Source organism: Mustela lutreola, chromosome X (genome assembly GCF_030435805.1).
Source record: "Mustela lutreola isolate mMusLut2 chromosome X, mMusLut2.pri, whole genome shotgun sequence".
NCBI classification, from domain to species: Eukaryota; Metazoa; Chordata; class Mammalia; order Carnivora; family Mustelidae; genus Mustela; species Mustela lutreola.
In genome coordinates, this window is record NC_081308.1 from 55,195,026 (window position 1) to 55,222,691 (window position 27,666).

Consider the following 27,666-nt stretch of genomic DNA (forward strand, 5'->3'; position numbering starts at 1 on the left):
TCTGGATGTGTTTGTGCATCGCAGTGTCTGCTGTGTAAGATACAGAAAGAGCACAGTAGTTCAGGGGGGAAATATTTAGGAACACATTTTCCAGGAGGAACCAGGATTCAGTTTGGGTGACTCTTGATCATTTTTCATCTTCTGACGACTGAAAGTGGTAGTTAGTCTACAGTCATGGTTTTAACATGCATTTCGAATGTAATGTTAGTTTCCATCAACATAAAACTATAAGAACTGTCTTCCTAAAGGGCATTCGTGTAAGGCCCGTTATTTTCCAGCTTGATTAATGAAAACAAAATTTTTCTGTAATGCTTTCTTCCTACTCTGTATTAGTTTTCAGGACTGGATTGAAAGTGATTTATTGTGGATAGGGTTATACCTGCTCGTGGAATTTTTTTCTGTTCCTGGGTTTTTAAAGGTGGCAGAGTTGACTTTCTGATTTTAATTCATCTTCACTAGATGAAGAATTCACAAATAGGACTTTTTCTTGAAATAATCATAGCCTGGGGGCGCTTGGGTGGGTCAGGTCATGATCTCAGGGTCCTGGGATCGAGTCCCACATCGGGCTTCCTGCTCAGTGGGGAGCCTGCTTCACTCTTTGCCTCCCCCTCTGCTTATGCTTTCTCTAATAAGTAAATAAATTAATAACCTAAAAAAAAAGTAGTTGTATTTGACTGGAGCTTCATGTGGAGTGACAGATCAACAGAAAGACAAAGGGATATGAGACAGGAAGCAATGAAGGAAAACACAGAGGCGCACAGTACAGACAGATGTTCCTCAGCTTATGACGGCCTCGGCTTCTAATAAACCCACTATTCAGCTGGAAATCTCTTTAGTTGAAAATGCATGGAAAACACCTAAGCGACTGAACATCAGAGTTTAGCCCCGCCAACCTTAAATGTGTTGAGAACACTTACAGTATTGCACAGTTGGGCAAAATCCTCTAACACAAAGCCTATTTCACAATAAAGTGTCTGGTATCTCATGTAACTTACTGAACACTGCACTGAAAGCCAGAACAGGATGGTTCAAGTGTGTTGGTTGCTGACCCTCGTGATCACGTGGTTTGCCTGGGGGCTGTGCTCACTGCCCCTGCCCAGCATTACAAAAGAGGTCCCTACTGTAGATCGCCAGCCTGGGAAAAGATCCAAACTAAATGCATATCACTTCTGCACTATTATAAAAAGTCAAAAAACCATAAACTGAACCAAGGTGAAGTCAGGGATCTTCTGTACCAGGTGTGTTAGGGAAGGTCAAGCGCTCCTGTCTGGCCAGGAACCATAGTGGTATGGGGGGAAAGTTGCACAGTAGAAAGTTCTACAGCGGAGAACCACTAGGACTCAAGCACCAAGGGTCACAGGTTGCGCCAGGAAGACTGGATGCTCCTCTGTGGGCGATGAGAAGCCATGAGCGACTCAGAAAGGCTGCAGAGCTCTGGGCAGGTGGGACAGCTGAGGGCTGCAATGAAGAGGGACAGGTGGAGCTGGGAGACCAGGTGGGGAGAGCCCGCTACCCTCGAACAAAAGGCGACAAAGGTCTGGACTGGGATGACGGAGATGGTGGAAGGTAATGGGATATTCATGAAACAGAACTGGAAAGCCATGGAAATGAAATAAGAGAGGGAGGGAAAACCGAACATGACTTTAATTGCCATCAGTATAAAACGTGTTGAATTAAAATGAATTGGTATTTCTAGACCGATGATGACATCACAATAATGGAAGGAAACCAATTTTGATTTTGAACCTGGTTAAGGAGAAAGTATAGAAAAGAGAAAAGCAGAGGCTCTGGAGTCACACAAATGTCACCGTTGAGATTCGTCCCCACTCTTCATTCCCTTTCCCTGTAAACCCAGGCAAGCGACACCTGCCTCACAGCACTGGTAACAAATAGGGAAGAGCACACGTTCCCGGGTCAGACAGGACAGCCAGGGATCAGCGGCACATGAGGAGGTGACAGGTGGTCACTAAACTGAGCTCAGGTGCATACACAGCAGTTTACGTCACCTTGAGATGGCTCCTCCTGTGACCTCTCAAAGAAGGTGGCAGTGGTGAGGAATGAACTTCAGGAGCTTATTAGCATACATGATCTTCAGGCCGTCCGGATGAGACTCAACGATCTGCTCTACAATCACCTAGCAGAAGGAAGAGCGTTTTATTTTTATTTATTTATTTATTTGTTTGTTTGTGTTTTTGCTTGTTTTTAAAGCACCTACAAGAGAAGTATGAACTATACACTACAGAGAAAAGAATCGAGTAAATCTTAAAAATGCACTTCGTCCTTCCTCCTCCCCACTCAGTATGCTTTCTAAACAGGAGGTAAGTAACAACGACACAAAAATCTAGGTCCAGGGATTTGGGAATACTGCTCCAACCCTGGGGGACACAGAGGCTGAGGGACAGAGACTGGCCTGAAGCTAAAACATCACACACACTCATCTGCTTCCCTTCTGAGCTTAAAAGCGAAATACTGTATCTGCAGACAACAGCTCTGTACCATCTTCACACTGGCCTTATCCTCTACTGTCTCCAGAACAGGGAAAGGGCTGAGATGGAAAGTGATGGAAGAAAACACATCTTATTTTGCTTTAGTATTTTATTTTTTTGGTGAGGCTGAGTTGCAGGAGGTGAATGACAAGCATACAAACTTAAAATACAAACGTGGCCACAGTTCATTTAACGACACGGAAGCATAAAGTACTTCCCTAATTTAGCATATTAGATTCAGTTCAATGAAAAGGGCATAAATTAAATACCTAAAATATTTTCATTTAGTGACAAAGAATAATGTGATCTTTTTCACCCCCACAGAGAGAGCTATGAACTATAATAGGATACATACAAAGAACTGACAGATCATTTACTTTTAGTAGTCCTAATGAAGCTGAGAAGATTACTGAAATTAATCCTTCAATTTCACTTCTATCACTGGGATACTGTCCCGTTTTAAAACTGGAAGCCTTTCATCCTGAAGTCATGGTGGGTAGCTTTATACTTACCGGACAGAAAGAATACTCGCACTGGCAGGTGACTGGAAGAAAGCCCTCAAACGCTGAGACTGGTTTCATGACTTCTGTCAGCCTGAACTAGATGAAACCGACGCTCTCTAAATGGGAAGCTGCTGATTGCTGGCGGCCTCACACGGTGAAGCCCATTATCCGGCCGCTCAGAGGCACGATACACTGACTCCCTGTATTTAACTGTATCCTCATAGGTCAAGAACACTGGGTAACCAAGTTCTGGACTTAAGGTACTACCCTGCTAACTCGCCCTTAAAAGCCCTTTATCTTTGAATATTCCCTCCCTCCCACCTTCCTAGCCTGGCAAACTCCCCCATGGTCTTCAAGACTTAGGCCACATCAATTCTGCGAAGATGCCTCCCCTCACGGACTTTCCCTGAGCACAGAGCTGTCTTCCACCTCCTCCAGTGGGCATGGGCGCCTTGGTGGGGTCACGCTTTGGGCAACTTCATTGACATATAACTTAGGGAAATGGAAATTGACCTGAAAATGTTCTGATCCGTACCTTCTTCCTAGGCAAGTCCCTCACCCCTACTAAATTAAGATGATCCCTAAGCTATGGCATCACTGGAAGAGACCAGAGTGCATGCCTGATTCCTGGCATGCTGATGGGCACCAAGCGGGACCAACCTTTTCTTACAACCAGAAGAGCAGGAACTAGGAGCATCTTCAAGGAAGAGCCCTGAGCTCTCTCGCACCCAGTCAAGAAATGAAGCCAGATTAGATGCTCTGTGTTTGCGGAATGAGGTGCATAGGGGCACAAACTTCATCCATGTACGGTTTCACCAGTACTTGATCGACTAACGCCTCTGCATCCCGTGTCTTGTCAATTGTAGCGTAAGTCCGGAGGCAGTGCCATATGATGTCCACATTGGAAGTCTGAAGCCCTTCTAGCAGCAGGCCTCCCAGGGACTGCTGCAGCATGGCCATAATGTGGGCTATACGCTGCAAGAACAGAGAGACCAGGAAAGAAGGTCCAGGCACAACAGTTTCTAAAAGCTCAAATATATGTGTATAATTTATATACATATGTGTTATATATATAAAGCGAGCCTCTAATTCTACCAGAATATATGTAAGACTAAAATCCCAACATTTCCTAGAGAATAACAATCAATCTCTACTCCCCATGATTGCTTTCTTTCTTTTTTTTAAAAAAGGTTTTTATTTGTTTATTTGTCGAGAGAGAGCACAAGCACACAAGGAGGCACAGGCAGAAAGAGAAGCAGGCTTCCTGCCAAGCAAGGAGCCCAAGGTGGGACTCAATCCCAGGACCCTGGGATCATGACCTAAGACAGAGGCAGTGGCTTAACTGACTGAGCCACTGAGGCGTCCCCTCCCTATGATTTCTTTGAAAGTAAGTCGGCTTCATCAAAGTGAAGTTTAGACAATTACTGAACGACAAAAAGTTATTTGCCTCTTAAGCTACGGAGTAAATCTGACAAATGTGCATTTAAACCCAGTCAAAGGCTTTGGATAAATGAACTCTGACTACATCATATGATGTGTCAAGTTACATGAAATTCAGAATTAATTTTACTTGCACAGTTTGGAGACTACGCTTGTGTCTTTACACAAAATCTATCTAGCGTGACATAATGGAAGCAGGGTCCCGAGCAAGAGACACTGAAAAAAAAATTCAAAGCTAGCTTCAAAATCCTGTAGAGTAGCAATTATCAGGGGGCAATGCTAGGTCAAACCAAAATCATCCAGGAAATTCGCAAACAGCAAATTGAAAATCAAAACCAACACTTACTGGTCTTACTTTCTCCAGAAGAGGCAGGCCTTTGGTCTGAACAGCATGAAACTGTAACTGGTTAAATTTTGTGGCAATTCTCTCCAAAATCTCTCTAGTCCAGAGAGGGCTAGTAGAGACAATTAGAGAAGTGTAATTCCCAAAGTTAAAACCTGCCACCCCCACCGCCCCCCATGCCACCTGCACCTGCATGCCATCAATTTTCAGGACAAACTGTCTGTGCAGCAGGCCCCAGGTGCGAGGGGTGAGGAGCGGGGAGGTCGTAGAAGCCACTGACGCAGCCCAGGCAAGGGGATGGAGCTATTTTAGGTCAGTGAGGGTACAACTGCATGTTTCCACCACGTTCCTCGGGCTCTCCCATTCGTGCCCTTCTTCTCCCTTCTTTTCCCATTCTCTAAACCCCTCCTCTCTCTTGCCCTGTCCTACCGTTCATACCCGCATCCCCCTCTTCTTCTCCGCCTGCCTCATTCTTCCTCCCAAGTACCTCCCCAGTACTAACTACTGCTGTCTCCTCAATCAGCTAAAACTGACCGCCTAGCAGCAACCTGGGAAATCGCTCAGAGCAGCGGACTCCAAGTTTACATTTACCCAACGGCAGAAAGAGCAAGCTCGGTGCTCCGGGAGCTGGTGAGAAATCACTCACAGTGCATCTGCCATCAAGTGGACTGGATACACTTCCCTCTTGCCCCCCACATTAGAAAGCGTCAACCCCATTCAAAAAGAAGCTGAACAGTGAAAGAAAAAAAAAACAAAACAAAACACAACAAAGGCCCCAAAGCCCCTGCTGGGCTCTATGAGGCATCCCACATCTGAGGATGGGCAGTCAGGTAGTGAGGAAACACACTGTAAGGAAACCCAAAATGTCTGGAGACCTGCCACGGTGTGCCCCGTCCCAGAGCATCAGAACTGGTGTGGAGGGAAGGCAAGCGCTCGGCATGACCAAAGCCGAAGCCTAATCCCAACCTCTACTGATTGATCCCATGCGCATTTCCTATTTATCCTTATCTCAGCATTTCTGGGCCTGGCAGAGCATGATGGATTTGCCGTGCGCTGACGCTGCTCTGGCTTTCCTGACTCTAGAGCTCAGAGCTGCTCTTCTGGAGAAAAAAGTCCTCCAAGGTAATTCTGAGCAAGAAAGCGCACAATGTCTGTTTATCAAGGACAGTGTTGCAAAGGGACAGGATTGTAGACACAGAGCTCACCGAGGTGTTTCTATCCGAGGAGCACAGCAGCAACAGCAAAGACGGGAAGAACACTGGAGGGCCAGCTCCCCAGGGGCCGAACGTGGACATGGCTGGAGGGGCTGCAGGCGCTGCCAAGGGCCGCAGCGAAGCAGAGCCGCTGGAGACACACGGGCTGCAGAAGGGCCGCGTACAGACTGTCTGCTAAGTGTGGACGAACGGGGGCAGAAGCACGAGTGCTACGGGCTAGAGACACAAGCACAGTGGAGGCTGACCACTTAGTTGAATGCCTTGATGTGAAAGGGGGCAGACACCTAGGACCAGAGAATCGCTTCCTTTGGGATGTGTCCGTTCTTAATGTCCATCATGAGACATGTGGAGCATATGGTCTCTCAAGTTCCTTCCAAATCTAAAACCTTAATTCCTAAAATTTAGAAACCTAACTCCGCCTGCAGGGGGAGGGACTGTTAGCCTCACACAACAGAGCACGCAGGGCACCAGGCGACCTTGACGCAGGCAGCCCAGCTGGCATGTGCAGGACCAGCCCGGGCTACTCCCACTGCAGCACTGTGCGTCTCACGGTGCTGACAGGACCTAACTACTCATTTTCTGAGTCACTCATCTACCCTGGCTGACTGAAAATTCACACCAGGAAGGGAACAAGACAATCACAGTATAACAAAGAGAGCCATCATCTTTTTCCTATTTCATAAGCTTTTTCTTTCCTGTTTGTAAATTTCAACTGGATGTGTCCTATACTGTTTCATAATAATATAATGCTGGTGCAAAATACATCAATGATAATACTCTGGGCATGTCTAGGAAAAAAAAAATGAGATGGAGAAAAACCAAGATGAATGGTAGGTATGCCTTAAAGATCAACAGGACTTTGCTAGTCCTCAGGGAAGGTGATTCCAAATATACTTTTCCACTGCAAGCATAAGGACGTGTTGGAACTGTGGTCTATAACCAAAGGGTTTATAGGAACGTGTTATAGATTTCACCATTTCATGCTCTCCACTCTCCTGGAGCTACATTCTAGCCACAAACCTGGATTTTCTTCTTGTTCATAAATGAATTCTAACTAAGCCGTCCCAGCCTAATTAGACTAGATGTGAAGTATTAATTTATGTGCTACTTAGTTAAAAAAAAAATGCTTACCTGCTTGCTTCTAGTGCAGAGGTTTCTTTAGAACTTTGTGAATTTAAGATTTTTTCAATCTTTTCAACTGATCAAATAACTTGTATAAGCCTCAACACACACATCTATAAAAATAAAAATTAAGCAAACAAAAAACGTCACCATCTTTACTCTTAATCATCTTTATTTCCCATGCTAAATGCAGGAAAATATAAGCCCAAAAGTTAACTTCAAATATATAGGGCATGCTATATTTTGAATATTTCTATGAAACACAGAATTCTCAAGAATTCAAATCTTAGTTCTAGAATAAGCATACTTCCATATTCTATTGCAAGTTTATAGAGAAAAAAAAAAAAACCCGACTTTGCTTTCTCATATTCTATACTCTTATTTCTTCTTTTCCCCATCCTGAATCTTTCTATGGGCATTTCTTTCCTATTTTTTTAAAAAAGATTTGTTTATTTGAGAGAGAGAGAAACTGCATGTGCACATGCAGGGGAGGGGCAGAGGGAGAGAGAGAATCGCGAGCAGACATCCTGCTGAGCACAGAGCTCAATGCAGGGCTCAATCTCATGACCCTGAGATCATGACCTGAGCCAAAATCAAGAGTCGGACGTTTAACCAACTGAGCCACCAGGCACCCCTCCATTTGTTTTCTTATGGCCCTTTATTCATGTTTTAACTTTGGCTTCCGATCATACTGACCCTCTCAGTTTACATGTGCATATACCTATATACCCAAGCACCAAATCATTAAAGACCTTTTACACTACAAATATTATCAAAGAGGTTGAGGAACATTATGAAAACTCTCATCCTAAAAGAACAAAAAATACAAAGTCATCCATTCAATAAATAGTTACTGAACACCGCTGGGAGCTCGACATTCATTCCGACGGGGGGTGGGGGAGGAGGGGGGACACGAGAAAATAAAGCAAGAAATACACCCTGCTCTCATAAAGCTTACTGTTTTGTCTGGAAGCGCATGACAAGCATTCTTTGGATAAAAGCTGTGAGGAGATCCAGAGGCGAATTAAACAGAAGGTCCCTCAAACAGGCTTTCTCCCCACTGAGATTTTAACAAATATGCTAATAATACACATAGAAAACATTGTACAGAGCAGCAGGCGAGAGTCAGAAGCCCAGACTCCCAATGCCCGCTGTGCCCCTACATCGGGGCACATGATCATGAATGACATCGGGGACACTTGAAACTGGAGATAGCACTAAGGGGCACACTCCCGGGGTGAGCCCTCAGATGTACAGAGCCGTTGCCTGTCTCACACACCTGAAACTAAGCCAACACCGCATGCTAACTACTGGGAATCGAAAAAATTAAAGTGAACACCAGAACATAAAGAACACAGGATCAGAAAATAACAACAAACCTATGGCAGAATCCTGAGTTTGCTTTGGAAAGCCCACTTCTCCCCTAGTCTCTAATATAGGCCTATTTTCTTTACAGGGCCGCTGACAATTTATACAGTCGTTACCTGTCAAGCGCTGCACCGACAACAGTTATCACTGTTTCTTGTTCTGGAAAAAGTGGGTGATCTTGAGATCGTGTGGGTACCTCTAAAATTCTGTCTTATTATTTCAGGTAGATAACGTGACATAATGCATAAAATGCACATGCGTGAGAGCTTTGAAAAAAAGCTGAATAGTGCTGACAAGTTCGCGAAGACAAGAGGAGAAGGCTTCAACTGGCATGCAGCATAAGAAATCTACTGGAGGGTATGTTTTTCTTCCTTATGTCCTCTTGTTTACACATTCGTTCATCTACTGCCCGAATTCCTTAACTGACAGATGACCTGAGACTCTTTAAAAGAATAATAAAGAAAACGTATTACAGACATTGTTTTGTCACATTATCAAGTTCCTACATCTCATTCAATTCCACAGAACTTAATACCTGTGCACCAGTACTATGCAGATATTGACAAAAAAAAAAAAAAAGATATACCAGACACAGTTACTGTTGAGGGAACTCATTATCTGGGGGCATAATGACACGAAGGCAGGGTCGCATGGCCAGAAGAAGAATGACACATATACAGTGAAAGTTATGGGGATGAGGGGGCATAGAATGGAGAACAGATAATATGAAGCAAAGTACAGGAGAGTCAGGAAATGCGACGGGGCTCGAATCGGACACTGAAAGCCATGTGTACACAGCTGCCGAGATGGGGAGGGAATGGGGAGCAGATATAAGTGCAGACACACTCAGGGGCAGGGGCAGACAGGCACACAGCCATGTGCACTGCAGGCTTCCTTCTGGAGAGAAGCAGAAATAGGAATGGAGGGCCAACTTCACTGAGATGAGGTCTTTAGATTCTGCATATTTTGGAGAACGGGAGAATGTCAAAGCGCTGATGCATGATGATGAAATGTGGGTATGGAAATACCAGGAATCAAGAATGAAGAACAGAAGACCAGAAAAAGGCAGAGCGCAGAGGTAGAGAAACATGTCCAGAAGCTAATGAATAAAGAGATAATTAGGAATTAGGGCCAAAACAAAGGTTAACAGAAACAACTAGAATGAAGTAGGCATATCACAAAAATTCCACAGGAAGGTGAATTAATTCACTCCATCAACATTATGAAACACCTCCTGGACGTCAGTATTGTGGCAGCCCACAGGGATACAATGAAGACAGATATAGTCGTATCCCTCAGTGGTCTGAGAATCTCACAGAACAGCTTCAGAGATGGGACCAGAAAGGCAGGTCAGGCCTGTGGCTGAGCAGGACCAAAGTGGCCATAAAGACAGGCCATGGAAAAGGGAGGGGATACGGTGATGGCAGGGGGTGAGGCGGGACGGGAGCCTGTTTGAGTAGAGCAAATCTGCCTCCGGGGAGAGGGTTCGAGAGAAGAGTGGGAGGCCAAAGGAAGGCTAGGCTTGGGAAACAACACCACTATGAGGCCCTGGGAGGAAGAGGCACACCAAGGAGGCAGTGGGAGAGCCCCTCAGCGTCTGGTGTGGAATCCAACAGCAGACCACGAAAATCCCTTCCATTCCAAGGAAAAGTACCTTTAACAAGATTTTGTAAAATTCAAATGAGACATAAACCATGGAAAGTATTGGCTACCTCAAGGCACAACTCAAGATTTTTACCTCTTTCACGAACTCTTTCCTGCCTGCCCCTCCCCTAGGCTTCTCAGCACTGATATTTCCGTTACTCTGCATTTTTCTTGGTTCTAACCATGTATTGTGTCTTCCCTTAAATTATGGTCTCCTTATATTCTCTCTAGGATGCAGGCACTGTCTTAGGGGAGGGATGCACGAGGCCACTCAAGCTAGAGGAGACACACAAGGAAGGATGGTGTCGTTTATGACAAGTTTACGACAGGGCATCAGAACGGACAGAGGCCGGAAGTCAGGGCACCAGACACAGACGGGGGGGGGGGGGAGACAGGGCAGCACAGATTTCTGTTAGAAGTGATGCCACAACTCCTCCTCCACTGTTCACCCAGGTGGAGTTCCTATTCCCAATGGCTTAGAGGTGGGGAGTCCCATTCCCACAACAGAGATTTTTCTGAGAGAACATGCAAATGTAACATTTATTAAGTATTACATTTTATTTATATTATCCTTCAGTTCCATTAGGGATTACACAGTTTTTGTAGATCAGCCCAGGAACCTAACCACATGTAGATTACGTGGGGGGGGGGGATATTTACAAGATTACAAACTGTTAAAATACAAGTCATTCGTAAGTTAGAAACCACTTACATATGACCAAAGTGGCATTAATACGTTGAATTTGGAAATACGCTTCTTCTCCCCTGACATTTTAAGGTTGTCTACTCTGAGAATATGTCTTCTTCAAATCGAACATTTTTTTTAGGTTTTTAGCATATGCAAAAACAAGATCATTTACAACTCTTCTGAAGGTGAATATTATAATCATGAACCGTTAAAATACAACCACCAGTACCACCAAACTAACAGATGAATAGAATTCTTAGAGAAAAGCCGACGAGGACAACAGGCGTCACAGCAGACTGTTTTCATTAATTTGGGACTTACCAGAACTTCTCGTAACTGTCCCAAAGGCACAGAAAGTTGATTGAGGGCTTTGTCCATGCCAACCTAAAGCAAAACCAGGTTGGCACAAACACATCACGATAAGGAGTAATAATGACGTATCTATTTAACAATCAAAGCAGTACCAGATTTAAATTATTTTTTTTGGCCCAACCGTATTTTGCTATATAACTAGCTAAACAACAGAAGTGTTATTTGGCCATTAATGTTCTTCATAGAATATGAAAAAATCTGTTGAAATACATGAAACTATAAAAATAAGGGAAGTCATGAGAAACGAAAGTTTCCTTAAGAACAATTTGCCTTTAGATGACATTTTAAATGAATGTGAAAAATTTTCACAGAAGGTGATGATACTCAGCCAGCTGATGTGAAAGTCTGACGGGCTACGTTTCTCTTAAACATTATTATAAGCCTTGAGAAAAATAGAAATTAAACAGAAGTAAAATTTTCTAGGTTTTTAATCCTATTGGGATATTTATCTTAGTGGTATATTTCCCAAAAGCAAATGTGCATCATTAATTTTAATGCTTCTTGAAATTCCCACGGAGCTGCAACTTTCTGTGCTTCTCTGGACAAACAGATTTAAAACAAAATGAAGCATCAACAAGGAGACTTTTCTGCCAAGTAACAAAATCCAACATTTCTAAACGGCTTTTACAAACAATTGATAAGCTCACTGCAAATCATTCTTATATTGTTATAAAACCAAACTTTTAAAATATCAATATTGGCCAATGTTCCCTCAACCTAGCTCTGGCTAACATATACCTGGGAGTAAATTAAACATTGCAAGAGTGGTGGACATTTGCTCCTACAAATTAGTCTAAATCAAGGAAGACTTCAGGGTAATCACTTAGCAACTAATAAAACAACCCCTTGGGTATTATCATCCTTTACTTTTCACTGTTGACTAATGAATTTGAAACATAATCTAACTAGAGCAACCTTAAATGAATAAAAACTAAAACAAACAAAAAAATGTATTCCAAAAAGTTTAGTTCTTTTATTAATGAAATTGGTAATTTCTTCAAGTTTCTGGTGGGGTTGGTGGGGTAATCAACTGAAAGGTTTCTAAAAACTCTGCCCTTTTAATAAATATGAAGGAGAGAGAAAGTGTGTGTGTGTGTGTGTGTGTGTGTGTGTGTGTGTGTGTGTGTAGGACTTGTGAATTTCAGGTTTACCAAGTTTGTGGAAAGGTTGACAAAATCTGCATAATCCTTGTTGATGAGCTCCACCATGGCTATTTTAAGAAGTTTATAGTAGAGTTCCAGATCTCCTCTTAGTTCCTCCAGCTGGACATGCTTCCTATAGTCAGACACAAAGTGATCGACGTCAAAATCTTCCTGAAAATCAAACCAGAAAGAAAAAAATGATTGCAATGATACCACATTTTACATAGAAAAATAAGATCAGAGAAAGAATAAGAGGACGTTTACTGCAGGGGAACACACACAGGGACATCAGGGGGTCTGCTCACTTCCTAAGATTATGGGAAAGGGGGCCCCTCACCAAGACCATTCTCTCCTGTTGCCTAACTCTACAGGTATTTTATTTCTTTTAATTATACATTTCAAAGAGGCTCTTCTTAAAATAGAAACAGCTTTTTCTTCTTAATTTTAAAAGTAACAAATGTTCACTGTCAAACTTTCAACCAACCAAGAAATACTTATGTAAGAGAGAAAAAAAAATCACCCACTCTCTAATGCTCTGCAGTTAAGCACTGTTAATGTTTATTTTTCTTCACTATTTAGCACAGCGATTCACATTCTTCCAGACTTTGTTTTGGTCTTTCCCTTTACTTTTTTTTTTTTAAGATTTTATTTATTTGAGAGAGAGAGACTGAGAGAACAAGTGGGAGAAGGGGCAGAGGGAGAAGTCGGCTCTCTGCTGAGCTGGGAGCCTGATGCCAGGGTTCATTCCAAGACCCTGAAATCAAGACCTCAACCGAAGGCAGACGCTTAACTGACTAAGCCACCCAGGTGCCCTAGTCTTTCTCTTTAAAACATAAATTACTTTTGGGGTGCCTGGCTGGTTCAGTGGGTTAAGGCCTCTGTCTTTAGCTCAGGTCATGATCCCAGGGTTATGGGTTCAAACCCCGCATTGGGCTTTCTACTCAGCAGGGAGCCTGCTTCCCTGTCTCTCTCTCTGCCTGCCTCTCTGCCTACTTGTGATCTCTGACAAATAAGTAAATAATTTAAAAAAAAATAAATATCAATTACTTTTTAAAGAAACTGACATATAATGGACACATGTTAGTTTCAGGCGTACAACATAAAAATTCCATATTTTTATCTGTTGTGAAATGATCACCCTAAGACTAGTTAACATCCATCACCAAACATACACATTTTTTTCTTGTGCTAAGAACTCTTAAGCTTTAGCAACTTTAAATATATAATAATATAGGGCACCTGGGTAGCTCAGTGAGTTAAGGCCTCTGCCTTTGGCTCAGGTCATGATTCCAGGGTCCTGGGATCGAGCCCCACATCAGGTTCTCTCCTCAGCAGGGAGCCTGTTTCCTCCTCTCTCTCTGCCTGCCTCTCTTCCTACTTGTGATCTCTGTCAAATAAATAAATAAAATCTTAAAATATACATATATATATATATATATATATATATATATATATATATAATATACTATGCAGCCATCAAAAGAAATGAAATCTTGCCATGTGCAGTGATGTGGATGGAACTAGAGAGTATGCTGAGTGAAATAATCAGAGAAAGATAATTATCATACCATCTCCCTGATATGAGGAATTTGAGAGGCACAGTGGGAGGTGTGGGGGTAGGGAAGGAAAAAAAATGAAACAAGATTGGATTGGGAGGGGGGCACCTGGGTGGCTCAGTGGGTTAAAGCCTCTGCCTTTGGCTCAGGTCATGATCCCAGGGTCCTGGGATGGAGCCCCACATCAGGCTCTCTGCTCAGCGGGGAGCCTGCTTCCTCCTCTCTCTCTGCCTGCCTCTATGCCTACTTGTGATCTCTGTCTGTCCAATAAATAAATAAAATCTTTAAAAAAAAAGATTGGATTGGGAGGGAGACAAACCATAAGAGACTCTTAATCTCACAAAACAAAGTGAGGGTTGCTGGGGGGAGGGGTGTAGGGAGAGCGTGGTGGGGTTGTGGACATTGGGGAAGGTATGTACTATGGTGAGTGCTGGGAAGTGTGTAAGCCTGACAATCCACAGACCTGTAACCCTGGGGCTAATAATACATATTTCTAATAAAAAATAATAAAATAAATATACAATAATACACAGTATTATTTACTACAGTCACTATGATGTACATTACATCCCCAGGGCTTATATTATTAACTGGAAGTTTATACCACTGGACCCTTCATCTATTTCCTCCACAACCTCGCCTCTGGCAACCACCAATCTGTTCTCTATGACTTCATTTTGTTTTGTTTTTTAGATTCCACATGTGAGGGAGATCATACAGTATTTCTCTTTCTCTGTCTGACTTATTTCACTCAGCACAATATCCTCAAGGTCCATCCATGTTGTTGCAAATGGCAAGACTTCCTTCTTTTTATGGTTGAGTAATATTCCATCGTATACACACACATTTTCTTTATCCATTCACCCCGTTGGTGGACACTTTAGTTATTTCCAAGTCTTGGTTGTTGTAAATACTGTGATACTCACTACTGTGAGTGTGAGTCTTGCTGGCCGCTAGAGCCAGGTGATCTAGAGGTATACCCTGGGTAGCAACTGCAAACCTCGGGGCATCATACGAGCATTCAAGCTCCTTTCCAGGAGATACCAGAAAGCAGAAGCGAGGCAGAGGGACAGCGCAAAGATGGTACCCATCAGCTCCATCTTTGGAGAATACCTTACTAGGCTCCTAGATCCATGTTAAATGAGATGCCTGCCCCTCAGGGCTTTAAGATAAGCAAATGGGCCTCTTTCACAGAAATCTGAACGCATTTCAGTCTGCTGCTTCTGTGCTGAGTTCCAGGGTGGGTCAGTCTACTCGCGCGACTGCTTTAAGAACTCTTTCTCAGTTTGCTATAGCCTTGTGGGTCTCATGGGTGCAAGCTCTGATGGCTTTCAAAGCTGGATGTTTTGGAGTCTTGTCTCTTAGATGTACATCTTGAAAGTTGGGGTGCCAGAAGTGGGGCTCAAAGCCTTTACTCCTCAGGGAGAAGCCTGGGGTTGTGAGTACCCTCTCAATTCCAGGTCGCTGTACCAGGGGTGGGGTTTATGGCAAGAGTGATTCTTAATTCAACATAGGTTTTTTTCCTTACTCACCTAATGTGTAGGAGTCACTCAGCTAGTTGTAGGGTTTTTTCCACAGGAAATTTTTCCATATGGAGCTATAGATTCAGTGTGTATTTCATAGAAGAGATGAGTTCAAGATCCTCCTATGCCACCATCTTGAATGGAAACCCCAGACCTTCTCTATGTATGTGTGTAAACATACACACACACACACAAATATTCATGCTCTTCTAAACTATTTCCCATCTACGGGCACCTGGGTGGCTCAGTGGGTTAAGCCTCTGCCTTCGGCTCAGGTCATATCTCAGGGCCCTGAGATTAAGCCTCACATCAGGCTCTCTGCTCCGCCGGGAGCCTACTTTTCCCCTACTTTTCCCCCTCTCTCTGCCTGACCTCTCTCTCTCTCTGTCAAATAAATAAATAAAATCTTAAAAAAAATTAAAAAATAAAAAATAAAAAACCATTCTATTAAAAAAAATTTCCCATCTAAAAATATAACTTGAATGTCTTTACGTAAAACACATACATTTCTATTAATATTTTATGTGCATGCTGAGTGTCCCATTGAACAGATGTTCCAAATCTTTCATAACCTATTTCCAAGTATTGGTCTCACAGGATTAGCTATCCTGTGTTTCCCCTTTACAATACTGTGATACCCCGGTAGGCTTATATGCTTAGAGGCAATAAATTACTATCTACTTCCCCTGTGACTCTGCTACTCCATGACCTGTTTAGTCAGCAAGAATCAAATGTGATGATTCCCAAACTAGTTAAGGACACCTACACTTACTTCGTAATTATATAGCTTCATTAAACACTATGTAAACCAACAAAATATGACTGCAAAAAAAAATCACTATTCTTTTGAAAACTAACAGAGCTATTTTGGAAAGATTTGATACAAAGAAATCAATAAGAAAATTTTTGCTAAGTTAGGTATGGGTGAGATGACCACGTACCAGGCAGGAAGGGAGTGATCACAGGATTCTCACTCAATTCAGTTAAAGAAACTGAAACTGAATGCAAAAAAAGACAACATAGAAAGCTTTTTTTAAAAAGATTCTTTTTATTTATTTGAGACACAGACAGACAGTATGAGCAGGGAAAGGGGCAATGGGAGAAGGAGATTCCCTGCTGAACAGGGAGCCCAATGCGGGACTCTATCCCAGGACCCTGAGGTCATGACCTGAACCGAAGGTAGATGCCTAACCTATTAAGCGACCCAAGTGCTGTGATAACTCAGAAATCTAATCTGCAGGCCAGTTTCCAAAGAAAAGATCTGGCACTGTTTCAATGGAGAATAAATGTACATATATTTTTTCCAAATAAAATGCTAAAAACTGTATATACCATTCCCTAAGAGTACTTGTTTAAACTGACTTTCTTAGTTAATCAACCAAAGACTGACCCTGCTAGTGTCAGAGAGAAGGACTTCATACCAAACCGTAATTTCACAGTCATCTACAGAAAGCCACCTGCTTCTTACACTGGTGACCAAATTAGCCTGGACCTTTCTCTCCTGAGACCATCTCAGACCTTACATCATAGTTAGGTAGTACATCACGGAAGGGGGTCTTGGTTCATAATCCTGGCCATCCTACTCACCAACTGTATACCTTTAGGTCGATCACTTTCCCTGCCTCAGTTACACATTGTTGAAGTTCTTGAACTTCATGATGGCATTCTAAATTGTATAACTGGGGTGCCTATGTGGCTCAGTTGGTTAAGCATCTGCCTTTGGCTCAGGTCATGATCCCAGTCTCTTGGATTTGAGTTCCACATCAGGCGCTCTGCTGAGCAAGGAGCCTGCTTCTCCCTCTGTCCCTTCCTCCTGCTCCCGCACTCTCTCACTCTCAAATAAAATCTTAAATAAATAAATAAATAAATAAATAAATCATATAACTTAGCCTCAGTGAACAAATGCTATTAGGTAATATTAGTACTCAACTCACCATTTATGCATTTGTTCTCAGATAAACAAAAGTTGCATAACACATGACTAAATAACTCAGAACATCTGTGAATACTGGGTTAGGCAGCGTTTGCTGTGAAAAGCAAACCCAAACTCACAGTGCCATAATAGAGACCCATTTCACTTAACCAAGAATGGTTTTACTACTTTAGGAATGGTTTTACTTTATAGTGTAGATTTCCCAAGTATTCAAAAAGAAAGTATTTACAACCCATACATTTATGGTCAACTGATTTTTCACAAGGATGCCAAGACCATTTAATGGGGGGAAAAACAGTCTTTTTGAGTGCCTACTACTGGGACAAATGAATATCTACATGCAAAAGGATGAACTTGGAACAGCAACGTCACACATACACAAAAATATAACTCAAAATGGATCAAAGATTTAAATGTAAGAGTAAAAACTGTAACACTCAGAGAAAACAGGTGAAAATCTGTATGACTTGGGATCGGGCAAAGCTTTTTTAGACATGATACACAAAGCAATAAGAAATATTAGATAAGCTGAACTTGATCAAAATAAAAACTTTCGTGTGTCAAAGGACACTACGGAGAACGTGAAAAGACAACCCACAGAATGGGAGAGAGTATCTGCAAATCATTTGTCTGACAAGGACCTAATAACCAGAATATGCAAATATACTCTTAGAACTCAACAACAAAAAGACAAATAACCTAATTTAAAAACAAGCCAAAGACTTTTGAATAGACATTTCTCCAAAGATGATACACAGACGGTCAAGAGCACATGTCGGGATGTTCGACATCCTTAGTCATTGGGGAAATGCGAATCAAAAGCACATGCAGATGCCACGTCACACCCACTAGGACAACTATGGTAAAATAAGAAAAAGAAAAAGAAAAAAAAAAGAAGAAGAAAAGTGCTGGCAAGAAGGCGGAGAAGCTGGAAACCTCCTGTATTGTTGGTGAGAATGTAAAATAGTGTGGCTAAGGCAGCAAACAGCTCGGTAGCTCCTCAAGAAGTTACACACGTACAATTACCCAGCAGTTCTACGTCTAGGGGTATGACACCGACAGAACTGACAACAGATGTTCCTGCCACAAACTGTACATGAATGGGCACAGCAGCGCTGCTCGTAACAGCCAAATGAGTATATACCCAACGTCCATCAACTGATGAATGGATACATAAAATGTGGAAGAGCCTCTTACACAACCATAAAAAGGAATAAACTGTTACATGCTACAACACGAGTGAAGTCTGAAAACATTCTACTCTCAGGTTAAAGGAAGCCAGACACAAAAGGTCACGTGTTATACAATTCCACTGATAGGAGATGTTCCAGAAAAGGCAAATCCATAAAAACAGAAAGTAGATTCATGATTGCCAGGGAATAAGGGGAGGGGAGAATTGGAACCAAGAGGTTTATTTTTCGGGTGATGGAAGCATTCTGGAATTAGACAGAAGTGACGTATGTACCATATACACAGTAAATATACTAAAAACCAGAGAAGAGTACACTTTCAAATGGCAACTATTATGCTTTGTGAATTATATTTTGATGAAAAATGAAACAACTTAAATATCAACAAGTTAAATGCTAGAATACATTAAAAAAAATCCAAAGTAACACTAATCACAGGAACAATGGAGTAGCTACATGAATTTCAGACAAAGCAGATTTCAGAGAAGGAAAATTATCAGGCATAAAGAGCAGCATTACATAATGATAAAGAAATCGACTGACCAAGAAGACACAATTATCCTTAACGTATGTGTGCCTGATCAACACAGGTGAGACACAACCTAACAGAACTGCAGGGAGAAATAAACAATTGCATTATCACAGCTGGTGACTTCAACACTTCTCCATCAGTAATGGGCCGATCCAGCAGCAGGGCAACAAGGATCTGACAGATGTGGACATTCAGTCCAGACATGGCACACTCAACACCACCATCAATTACCGTACAACAGACGTACACAGACAATTTCGCCCAGTAATAGTGCAACACACATTCTTCTTAAGCTCATATGGAACACTCATCAAGACAGAATAATTCTGGGCCACAAAAGACAACAAATTTTTAAAAATAAAAATTATACCAAGTATGTTCTCAGACCACAATGGAATTAAAAATCAGTAACAGAAGATAGCTGAAGAAGTCCAAAATACATGGAGATTAAATGACACACTTCTAAATGACAGGAGACCAGTCTCAACAAAATACAATGTAGCAAAATGTGTGGAATGCTGCTTAAAGGGAAAATATACTACTGAATGCAAATATTAGAAAAAAAAAGATTAAAGACCATAATCTAAGCTTCCATTTTAGGCAACAACAACAAAATCAAATCTAAAGTAAGGAGGGGCTCCTGGGTGGTTCAGTTGGTTAATCATCTGCCTTTGGCTCAGGACATGGTCCTAGGGTCCTGGGACAGAGCCCTGCATCAGAGCTTCCTGCTCAGGGAGGCTGCTTCTCCCTCTCCCATTCCTCCTGCCTTTATTCCCTCTCTCACTGACTCTCTCTGTGTCAAATAAAATCATAAAAAAACCCTAAAGGAAGTAGAAAAAAATAAAAATTAGAGCAGAAATCAATGTAATTAAAACCAGGAATTTTTTTTTTAATCAATAAACCCCAAGTCTGTTTCTTTGAAAACATCAATAAAACAGATACACCCTTAGCCAGGCAAACAAAGAAAAAAAGGTAGAAGACATAAATTACTAATATCAGATGAAAGAAGGGAGGGCTACTGCTAACAATCCCAATCACTGTAAATTCAACCAAACATTTATGGAATACTACACAATTCTCTAAAATCTCTTCCAGAAAGTAAAACTACAAGGAATACTTCCTAAATCATTCTAGGAGATCATTATTACCCTGACACCAAAACCAATACTACAAGAAAAGAAACTACAAACTAGTATCTCTCATGAACACAGACACAAAATCTTCAACAAAAATTAGCAAATAAAAGCAAACACTATATTAAAAAATTATACACCAGGATCATGTAGGATTTATTCCAGGAATGCAACATTAGAAAATGTTCAACATTAGAAAATCAATGTGATCCATCATATCAACAGAAAAAAAAATCACATGATCATATCAATGAAGGGAGGAAAGAAAACATTTAACAAAATCCACACCTCTTCATTATTAACCCTCAGGAAACTAGGAATAGGAGGACTTCCTCAACTTGATAAAGAATGTCTCCAAAAATCCACAGCTAACATGATATTAATACTGAGAAAATAGAAGACAGGGAATCAAGGCAAGGATGTCCATCCTACTACTAGTATTCAATACTATACTGGAAGGCAAAACTAATGAAATAAGGTAAGAAAAGGAAACAAAAGGTATACAACCTGGGAAAGAATAAAACTTTGTTCACAGATGACATGACTGTCTACAGAAAATACAAAGACTTCACACCCCACACCCACACCCTCCTGAAACTAGTCAAGTGATTATAGCAAGACTGCACGATACACAGTTAAAATACAGAAGTCAATTGCTTTCCAATGATGTATCAGACAAAGGGCCAGTATTCAAAATTTATAAAGAATTTATCAAACTCAACATCCAAAAAACAAAAAAAATCCAGTCAAGAAATGGACAGAAGACATGAATATACCAAAGAAAACATCCAAATGGCCAACAGACACATTAAAAAGGGCTCCACATCACTCAGCATCAGGGAAATACAAATCAAAACCACAATGAGGGCTCCTGGGTGGCTCAGTGCGTTGAGCCGCTGCCTTCGGCTCAGGTCATGATCTCAGGGTCCTGGGGTCGAGTCCCGCATTGGGCTCTCTGCTCAGCAGGGAGCCTGCTTCCCCTCTCTCTCTGTCTGCCTCTCCATCTACTTGTGATTTCTCTCTATCAAATAAATAAATAAAATCTTGAAAAAAAAAAAACCCACAATGAGACACCACCTTACATCAGTCAAAATGGCTAAAATTAACAAGTCAAGAAACAACAGATGTTGGCGAGGATGTGGAGAAATGGGAATCCTCCTACACTGTTGGTGGGAATGCAACTCTGGAAAACAGTATGGAGGCTCCTCTAAAAGTTAAAAATGTAACAACCCAACGACTTAGCAATTGCCCTATTAGATGTTTATCAAAAGTACACAAAGTTATTTGAAGGGCCAAAAGCACCCCAATGTTTATAGTCAAACTATTGAAAGAGCCCAGATGTCCATCAACAGATGAATGGATAAAGAAGATGTGGTGTACACACACACACACACACACACACACACATTACTCAGCCATCAAAAAGAACAAAATCTTGCCATTTGCAAGGAAATGGATGGAACTAGAGGAAGACAAATACCATATAGTTTCAGTCACATGTGGAACTTAAGAAACAACAGATGAATACAGGAGAAGGGAAGGAAAAATAGAAACAGACAGGGAGGCAAATCACAAGAGACTTAACTACAGGAAACAAACTGAGGGTTACTGGAGAGGGGAACATTGGGGTAACTGGGTGAGGGGTATTAAGGAGGGCACTTGTTGGGATGAGCTCTGGGTGTTGTATGCAACCAATGAATCACGAAATTCTAACCATGAAACTAAAAGTAGACTATATGTTAACGAGATTGAATTTTAATTAAACAATTTAAAAAGTCAATTGTTTTCGTATATACCAGCAATGTACAAGTGGAATTTGAAGTTAAAACACAAGACCATTTACATTAGCATACCAAAAAAAATTAATACTTAGGTGCAAATCTAACGAAATATGCACAAGATCTATATGAGAAAAAGTATAAAATTCTGATGAAAGATAACAAGCAAGGTAAGATGTGAAGTGGAAAGAAAGTCCATAATCTTGGGTAAGAACACTCAATACTGTTAAGAGGTCTGTTCTTCCCAAAATGATCGACAGACTCAATGCAATACCAATCAAAATGCCAGGAAGTTATTCTGTGGATACCAACATGTTGACTCTAAAATTTGGATGGAAAACTGGAAAACCAAGAGTCCCAGAGTAGTCAACAAAATATTAAAGAGCGGGGAAAAAAAGGAAATTGAGGATTGCCACCACCCAATCTCAAGACTTACTATTAAAGCTATAGTGATTAAGACAGAAGATGCCTGGCAAAAGAGACAGGTGCTTGGAACAGAATGGAGAGCCCAGAAAAACATCCACACACACAGGCAAAGGCAACTCAATGGCAAGGACAGTCTTCAACAAATGGAACCGAACAATGGCACATTGATAAGAAAAAACAAACAAATGAAAAGAATAAAAACAAACTTTTCACACCTTTCACAAAACCTAAACGTAAAATGCAAAACTTCTTAAAGATGACAGAAGAAAAAATGTAGGGATCCTTGGATTTGGCAATAACTTTTCAGATATAAAACCAAAAGCATGATCTACGAAAGAAAAAAAATTGATGAGAGGGACTTTGTTAAAATTAAACTTCTCCGTAAAAGACACTGTTAAGAGAATGAAAAGACGGGACGCCTGGGTGGCTCAGTTGGTTAAGCAGCTGCCTTCGGCTCAGGTCATGATCCCAACATCCTGGGATCGAGTCCCACATCGGGATCCTTGCTCCGCAGGGAGCCCGCTTCTCCCTCTGATTCTGCCTTCCACTCTGTCTGCCTGTGCTCGCTCTCACTCGCTCTCTCTTTGACAAATAAATAAAATCTTAAAAAAAAAAAAAAAAAACGAGAGAGAGAGAGAATGAAAAGACCAGTCACAGAGTAGAGAAAATATCTGCAAAACACATCCATGGTAAAGGACTTAAAATAAGAAATATAATATAAAGATGTCTTAGTAGCAACAAGAAATCAAACCTAATTTAAAAATGTGAAAAGAGCGGTGGCTGGGAAACCCAGTCAGTTAAGCATCTGCCTTTAGCTCAGGTCGTGGGACTGAACCCCACACTGGGCCCCCGGCTCAGCGAGGAGCCTGCTTTTTTCCCTCTCCCGCTGCCTGCTGCGACCTCTCCATGTGCTTGTGCTGTTAATAAATAAATAGAATCTTTAAAAAAGAAAAAAATAGGATCTGAAAAGATGCTCAACTTTGTATGTCATTAAGAAATTGCAAATTTAAACAAGGTACTATTATGTATCACGTAGAATATAAAAAATCCAAAGCACTAGTAATACCAAATGCTAGCAAGGATGTGGGACAACCAAACTCTCATTCACTGTTTGGTCAGAATGCAAAATGGGAGGCACTGTGTGAGACAGCTTGGCAGTTTCTCACAGAACTACACACATTCTCACTGTAAGATCAGTAATTGTGCTCCTTTGTATTTACCCCAAAGAGCTTAAAACTAGTGTCCACACAAAAACCTGCACACGGATGTTTACAGCAGCTTTATTCTCTGAAGTGCCAAAACTTGGAAGCAATCCAAATCTCCTTCAGTAGGTGAACAGGTACACTGTGCCACACCCACACAATGGATTATTCGACAATTAAAAGATGAATTATTAAGCCACAAGACTTCGAAGAACCTTAAATGCATATTGCTAAGTGAAAGACCAGTCTCAAAGGCTAAATACTATATGATTCCAACTCTATGAAATTCTGGAAAAGGTAAAAATTAACCAACATTTTTATTTTTATTTATTTTTTAGGTCATCTCTATACCCAATGTGGTGGCTAGAACTCACAACCCCGAGATCAAGAGTCAGATGCCCTAGCAACTAAGCCAGCCAGGTGCCTCTGAAAAGGTAAAACTCTAGACAGTAAAAAGATCTCGGGCTGAGGGGTGAGGGAGGAGGGTGCAGAGAGAGGAGAAGAAACAAATAGATGAGGTACAGGGGTTTTCAAGGCAATGAAACTAGGCTGTAAGATACCAACAGTAGGTAAATAACATTATACATTTGTCAAAACCCACAGAACTATAGAAAGAGGAGTGAACCTTAATGTAAACCATGGATTTTAATTAATACTGTATCAATGCTGGTGGTTTATCAGTTGTAACACATGTACCACAACAATGTAATACATTAATAATAGGAGATAGTGTAGTTAGAAGAAAAATATCTTCTCTTTGTACTCAGGGGTATTTCCTATATGAACCCAGTTAAAGTACAAATCCCCCAAAAGGCCAGAAGTTGGGAGATCACAAGAGGTGTTGGAACACAGGAAAATAAAAGAGCAAACCAGACAAGCTGCAGGTAATTAAGAACCATTAACCATAAGAGAAGCAGTGACATCACTCAAAATTAAAACCAAGTAGAGTTTAAAAGTTTAGCTACTTTACTAACTAGCTGCAATCAGGGATGGCAAACAAAGACTAATTCAAAGTAACCTGGGAATTAATCATTTAAAACTTACCAATAATCTGAAATTAGTAGCTTTAATGCTATGAAAATTACATGGAATTTGGAAAGATTGAAGTTCTCTAAGCTGCCAAGAAGTAAAACACTCCTTCCCAGATACATGGACTTATAAAATCACTATATACTATCTCCACGAGAAGCAGAATCCCCCAGAACCATCACTCTGTAATGATGAGAAGTACTAAGAGGGCATATGAAATTTATGAGCTCTGCCCTGAAACATGTCCCATTTCAGGGAGACAAAAAACCAAAATAGTTAAGCACTAATCTGCACACTACATAGGGGTTGAAAGACATAGAAAGTTTGTGTGAGCTCACGTATGTGTGTATTTCCAACCATTCTTGAAAACAATGGACAACAGAGATGAATAAATGTCCCTGTATATCCCATAAATATTCCTCAAATATTGATCATGCAACTCCAGCTCTGCTCTAAGACCTGGGGACACAGACATGAAAAGAAAAGACAAGGTCTCTGCTTTTAAGGAGCAGATATTCTAATGCAGAAATGAGAAAATAAATATGTAAACAAACATTATATTAATGAACAGTGATCAAATAGTGATTAATGAATAGTGATCACAGCTAAAAAGAAATCAGGACACAGTAAAGGTCTGAGTGACAAATGGAATGTATTTAAACTTGGATGAACCAGGAAATATAGAACAATGAGTTGAGATCCAAATGACACAAAGGAGCTACCCACAGGAAGTGTTGGAAGACTGTTCCCGCCCAAGGTATCAGCATGTATACAAAAATGTCCTTGGAGCTCTTCCCTCCAGCCCCTGCTCTCAAATCTCTGCCCCAGCTAGGTGGGGACATAATCTAGGACTTGTGTCTCCCAAAACTCATTCTAAATGTTTGTTCAGTGACTAAATTATTCAAGCTTGAGAAATTAAAAACATATGCTAACAAGATCTTCCCACCATCTACAGAGAGATCATCTTAAAAGCATCATGAAATAGTAACACTGAAATTCTAAAAAACTTCTGTTCTAACATTTTAATCAATTTTATATCAAACTCCTTTGTTGAATTTATATACCCATTTGACATATTTATGAAGAGACAAAAAAAAAAAAAAACAAACCCTACATTCCGTAAATGTATTTATCCATCTAACAAATATTTGAGTACCTAATTACACTCTGTTCCAGCTGATTTCTTCTCTTTATCTCTTTTTTCCCCTCAATTTAACACCAATCATAATCTATGTAGGCTTTTAGTTCGCTTTTCAAAATTAATTTCTTGAGCTATTTAAAGGAATTATCCAGTGCTAGAGTTCTCAACATTGGTCACACATTAGAATCACTTAAGGAACTTTTTTTTTTTAAGATTTTATTTATTTGACACAGAGAGAGAGATCACAAGTAGGCAGAGAGGGAGGGAATAATGCTCCATGCTGAGCAGAGTGTCCCATGCAGGGCTCGATCCCAGGACCCTGAGACCATGACCTGAGCTGAAGGCAGAAGCTTAACTCTCTGAGCCACTAAAGCACCCACTCACCTGAGGAACTTAAAAACAAAAAGCCGAAAGGGCACCTGGCTCGTTCAGTCACTGGAGCGTGCAGGTCTTGATCTCAGGGTTGTGAGTTCAAGTCCCATGTTGGGTGTAGAGATTACTTAAAAAAAAAAAAAAAAAAAAAGAAAAGAAAAAGCCCAAGCCCTAGTTTGTGATTAATTTGTTTAAATGTTTCAAGAAATTTGATGCTAAATGTTGTAAGACTATTTAAATAACAAAAATATATATTTACATAATACTTCTTGCTTTCAAATTTTGAACAAAGAACTTACTAATAATCAATAACTTAGTAGGCCAACATTTTATTTAAATAAGTTTTATGGTACTACAAAGAGTGAATCAGAAAATCAAAAGCAAGGAGAAATGGGCATGGTGTGAACATGGGGAAGCAAGAGAAAGCAAGCAAGTATGTGACCGGGAAGCAAATGCTTAGCTCTGAGATCCTTCTCTGAGAGAAGGACAGATTAAAACCTAAAAAGAAAGAAAAGAAGGATCCCATGCACTCAAGGAAAGAGAAGTCCCCCAACATCCCTCCTGCTTTTTCCAATATAAACACACAGCTGGGCCGACTTACCACATCCTGGTTGGTACCGACTTTATCAACTTTTCTATTTAGGCCAAACTTGACCGGTCAATGATGGACGGGCTGTGTGCCAAGTGTACCAGTTGTACAACTGACTGAGTAATGGCTGAAACTGAGAAACCGGGGTGAAAGTATCAAGAGGCTCTAAGGATTGCGAAAGAGCCAAGATTCAAACAATTACCACGTACACACAAGACAAACTATGCAGATGACTGCTCAGTATGGAAGTAATTCAGAGTGTTACACTGTGGCATCAGCTGACCCAGACCCAGAAGATTGCTGGAGTTCCGATCATGGACATCTCTAACCATATAGACGACACTGAGTGAATGCCAGATGATGACGGAGCCCCTCACTCCTATATCTTAATAGAGTTCCTCAGCTCTCCTTTACCAACTTTTCCTGTTGCCAGTTCATACAAGCAATTCTCCTTACCCAGTTCCTCTGTTCTGAGCTATGGCTAAAGACACTCACTTTTTTATGTTTTGAAACTGATTATCTTGTACCATTTTACTTTTTGTTGCATCTTTTTATAAATCAGATGACCGCTCACAAGACCAAAAAAAAAAAAAAAAAAAAGTAATGGAAAGGAAAGATCAAAAGGGAGGACAACAACAACAGAAAAAACAGTTCTTTTTTGCCGGGAACCCTTCTTACAAGTGCCAATCAGATAAACTCTATCTGATGTTACATCGTCACAACTCCTCTATCATCAGGGAAAGTAGTTCACATAAGAAAATTTCTCTATAAAATGAGTTGCAGGCTTATATTCCATATTTGTCTAATTAGAATTTCATTAAGATATCTGTCTCAAACTGATGTGGAAGAGAATGGAATCTTGTCATCAAGACGTGACATCGAACTAAGAACCCACAGGGTAAGGACTCAGCTCCTGTGATACGAAGACGGCTCCTGGGGA

At 41.0% G+C, this 27,666-nt stretch overlaps 1 protein-coding gene across 12 annotated transcripts in view; it reads right to left on the reverse strand.

Moving 5' to 3' along the window:
* Positions 1-27,666, reverse strand: part of LOC131822050 (conserved oligomeric Golgi complex subunit 2-like) — a 45,456-nt gene that overhangs the window by 12,181 nt on the left and 5,609 nt on the right. For 3 of the 12 annotated variants that reach the window (XR_009350074.1, XR_009350075.1, XR_009350073.1), the window contains exons 2-5: positions 12,332-12,493; positions 7,118-7,221; positions 3,650-3,964; positions 2,007-2,134 (exon numbers count right to left, since the gene is read on the reverse strand). Coding sequence is in view for 3 of the 12 variants with exons in the window: in XM_059158440.1 (XP_059014423.1) it covers positions 11,007-11,192; positions 12,332-12,493 (348 nt within the window). In the remaining 9 variants the exon portion in view is untranslated. Of the gene's footprint in view, positions 1-1,626; positions 2,135-3,649; positions 3,965-4,844; positions 4,885-5,061; positions 6,203-7,117; positions 7,222-8,725; positions 8,919-10,942; positions 11,193-12,331; positions 12,494-13,561; positions 13,710-27,666 lie in introns of those variants that run through there. The other 9 variants (XR_009350070.1, XR_009350072.1, XR_009350071.1 and 6 more) reach the window with 9 other exon arrangements.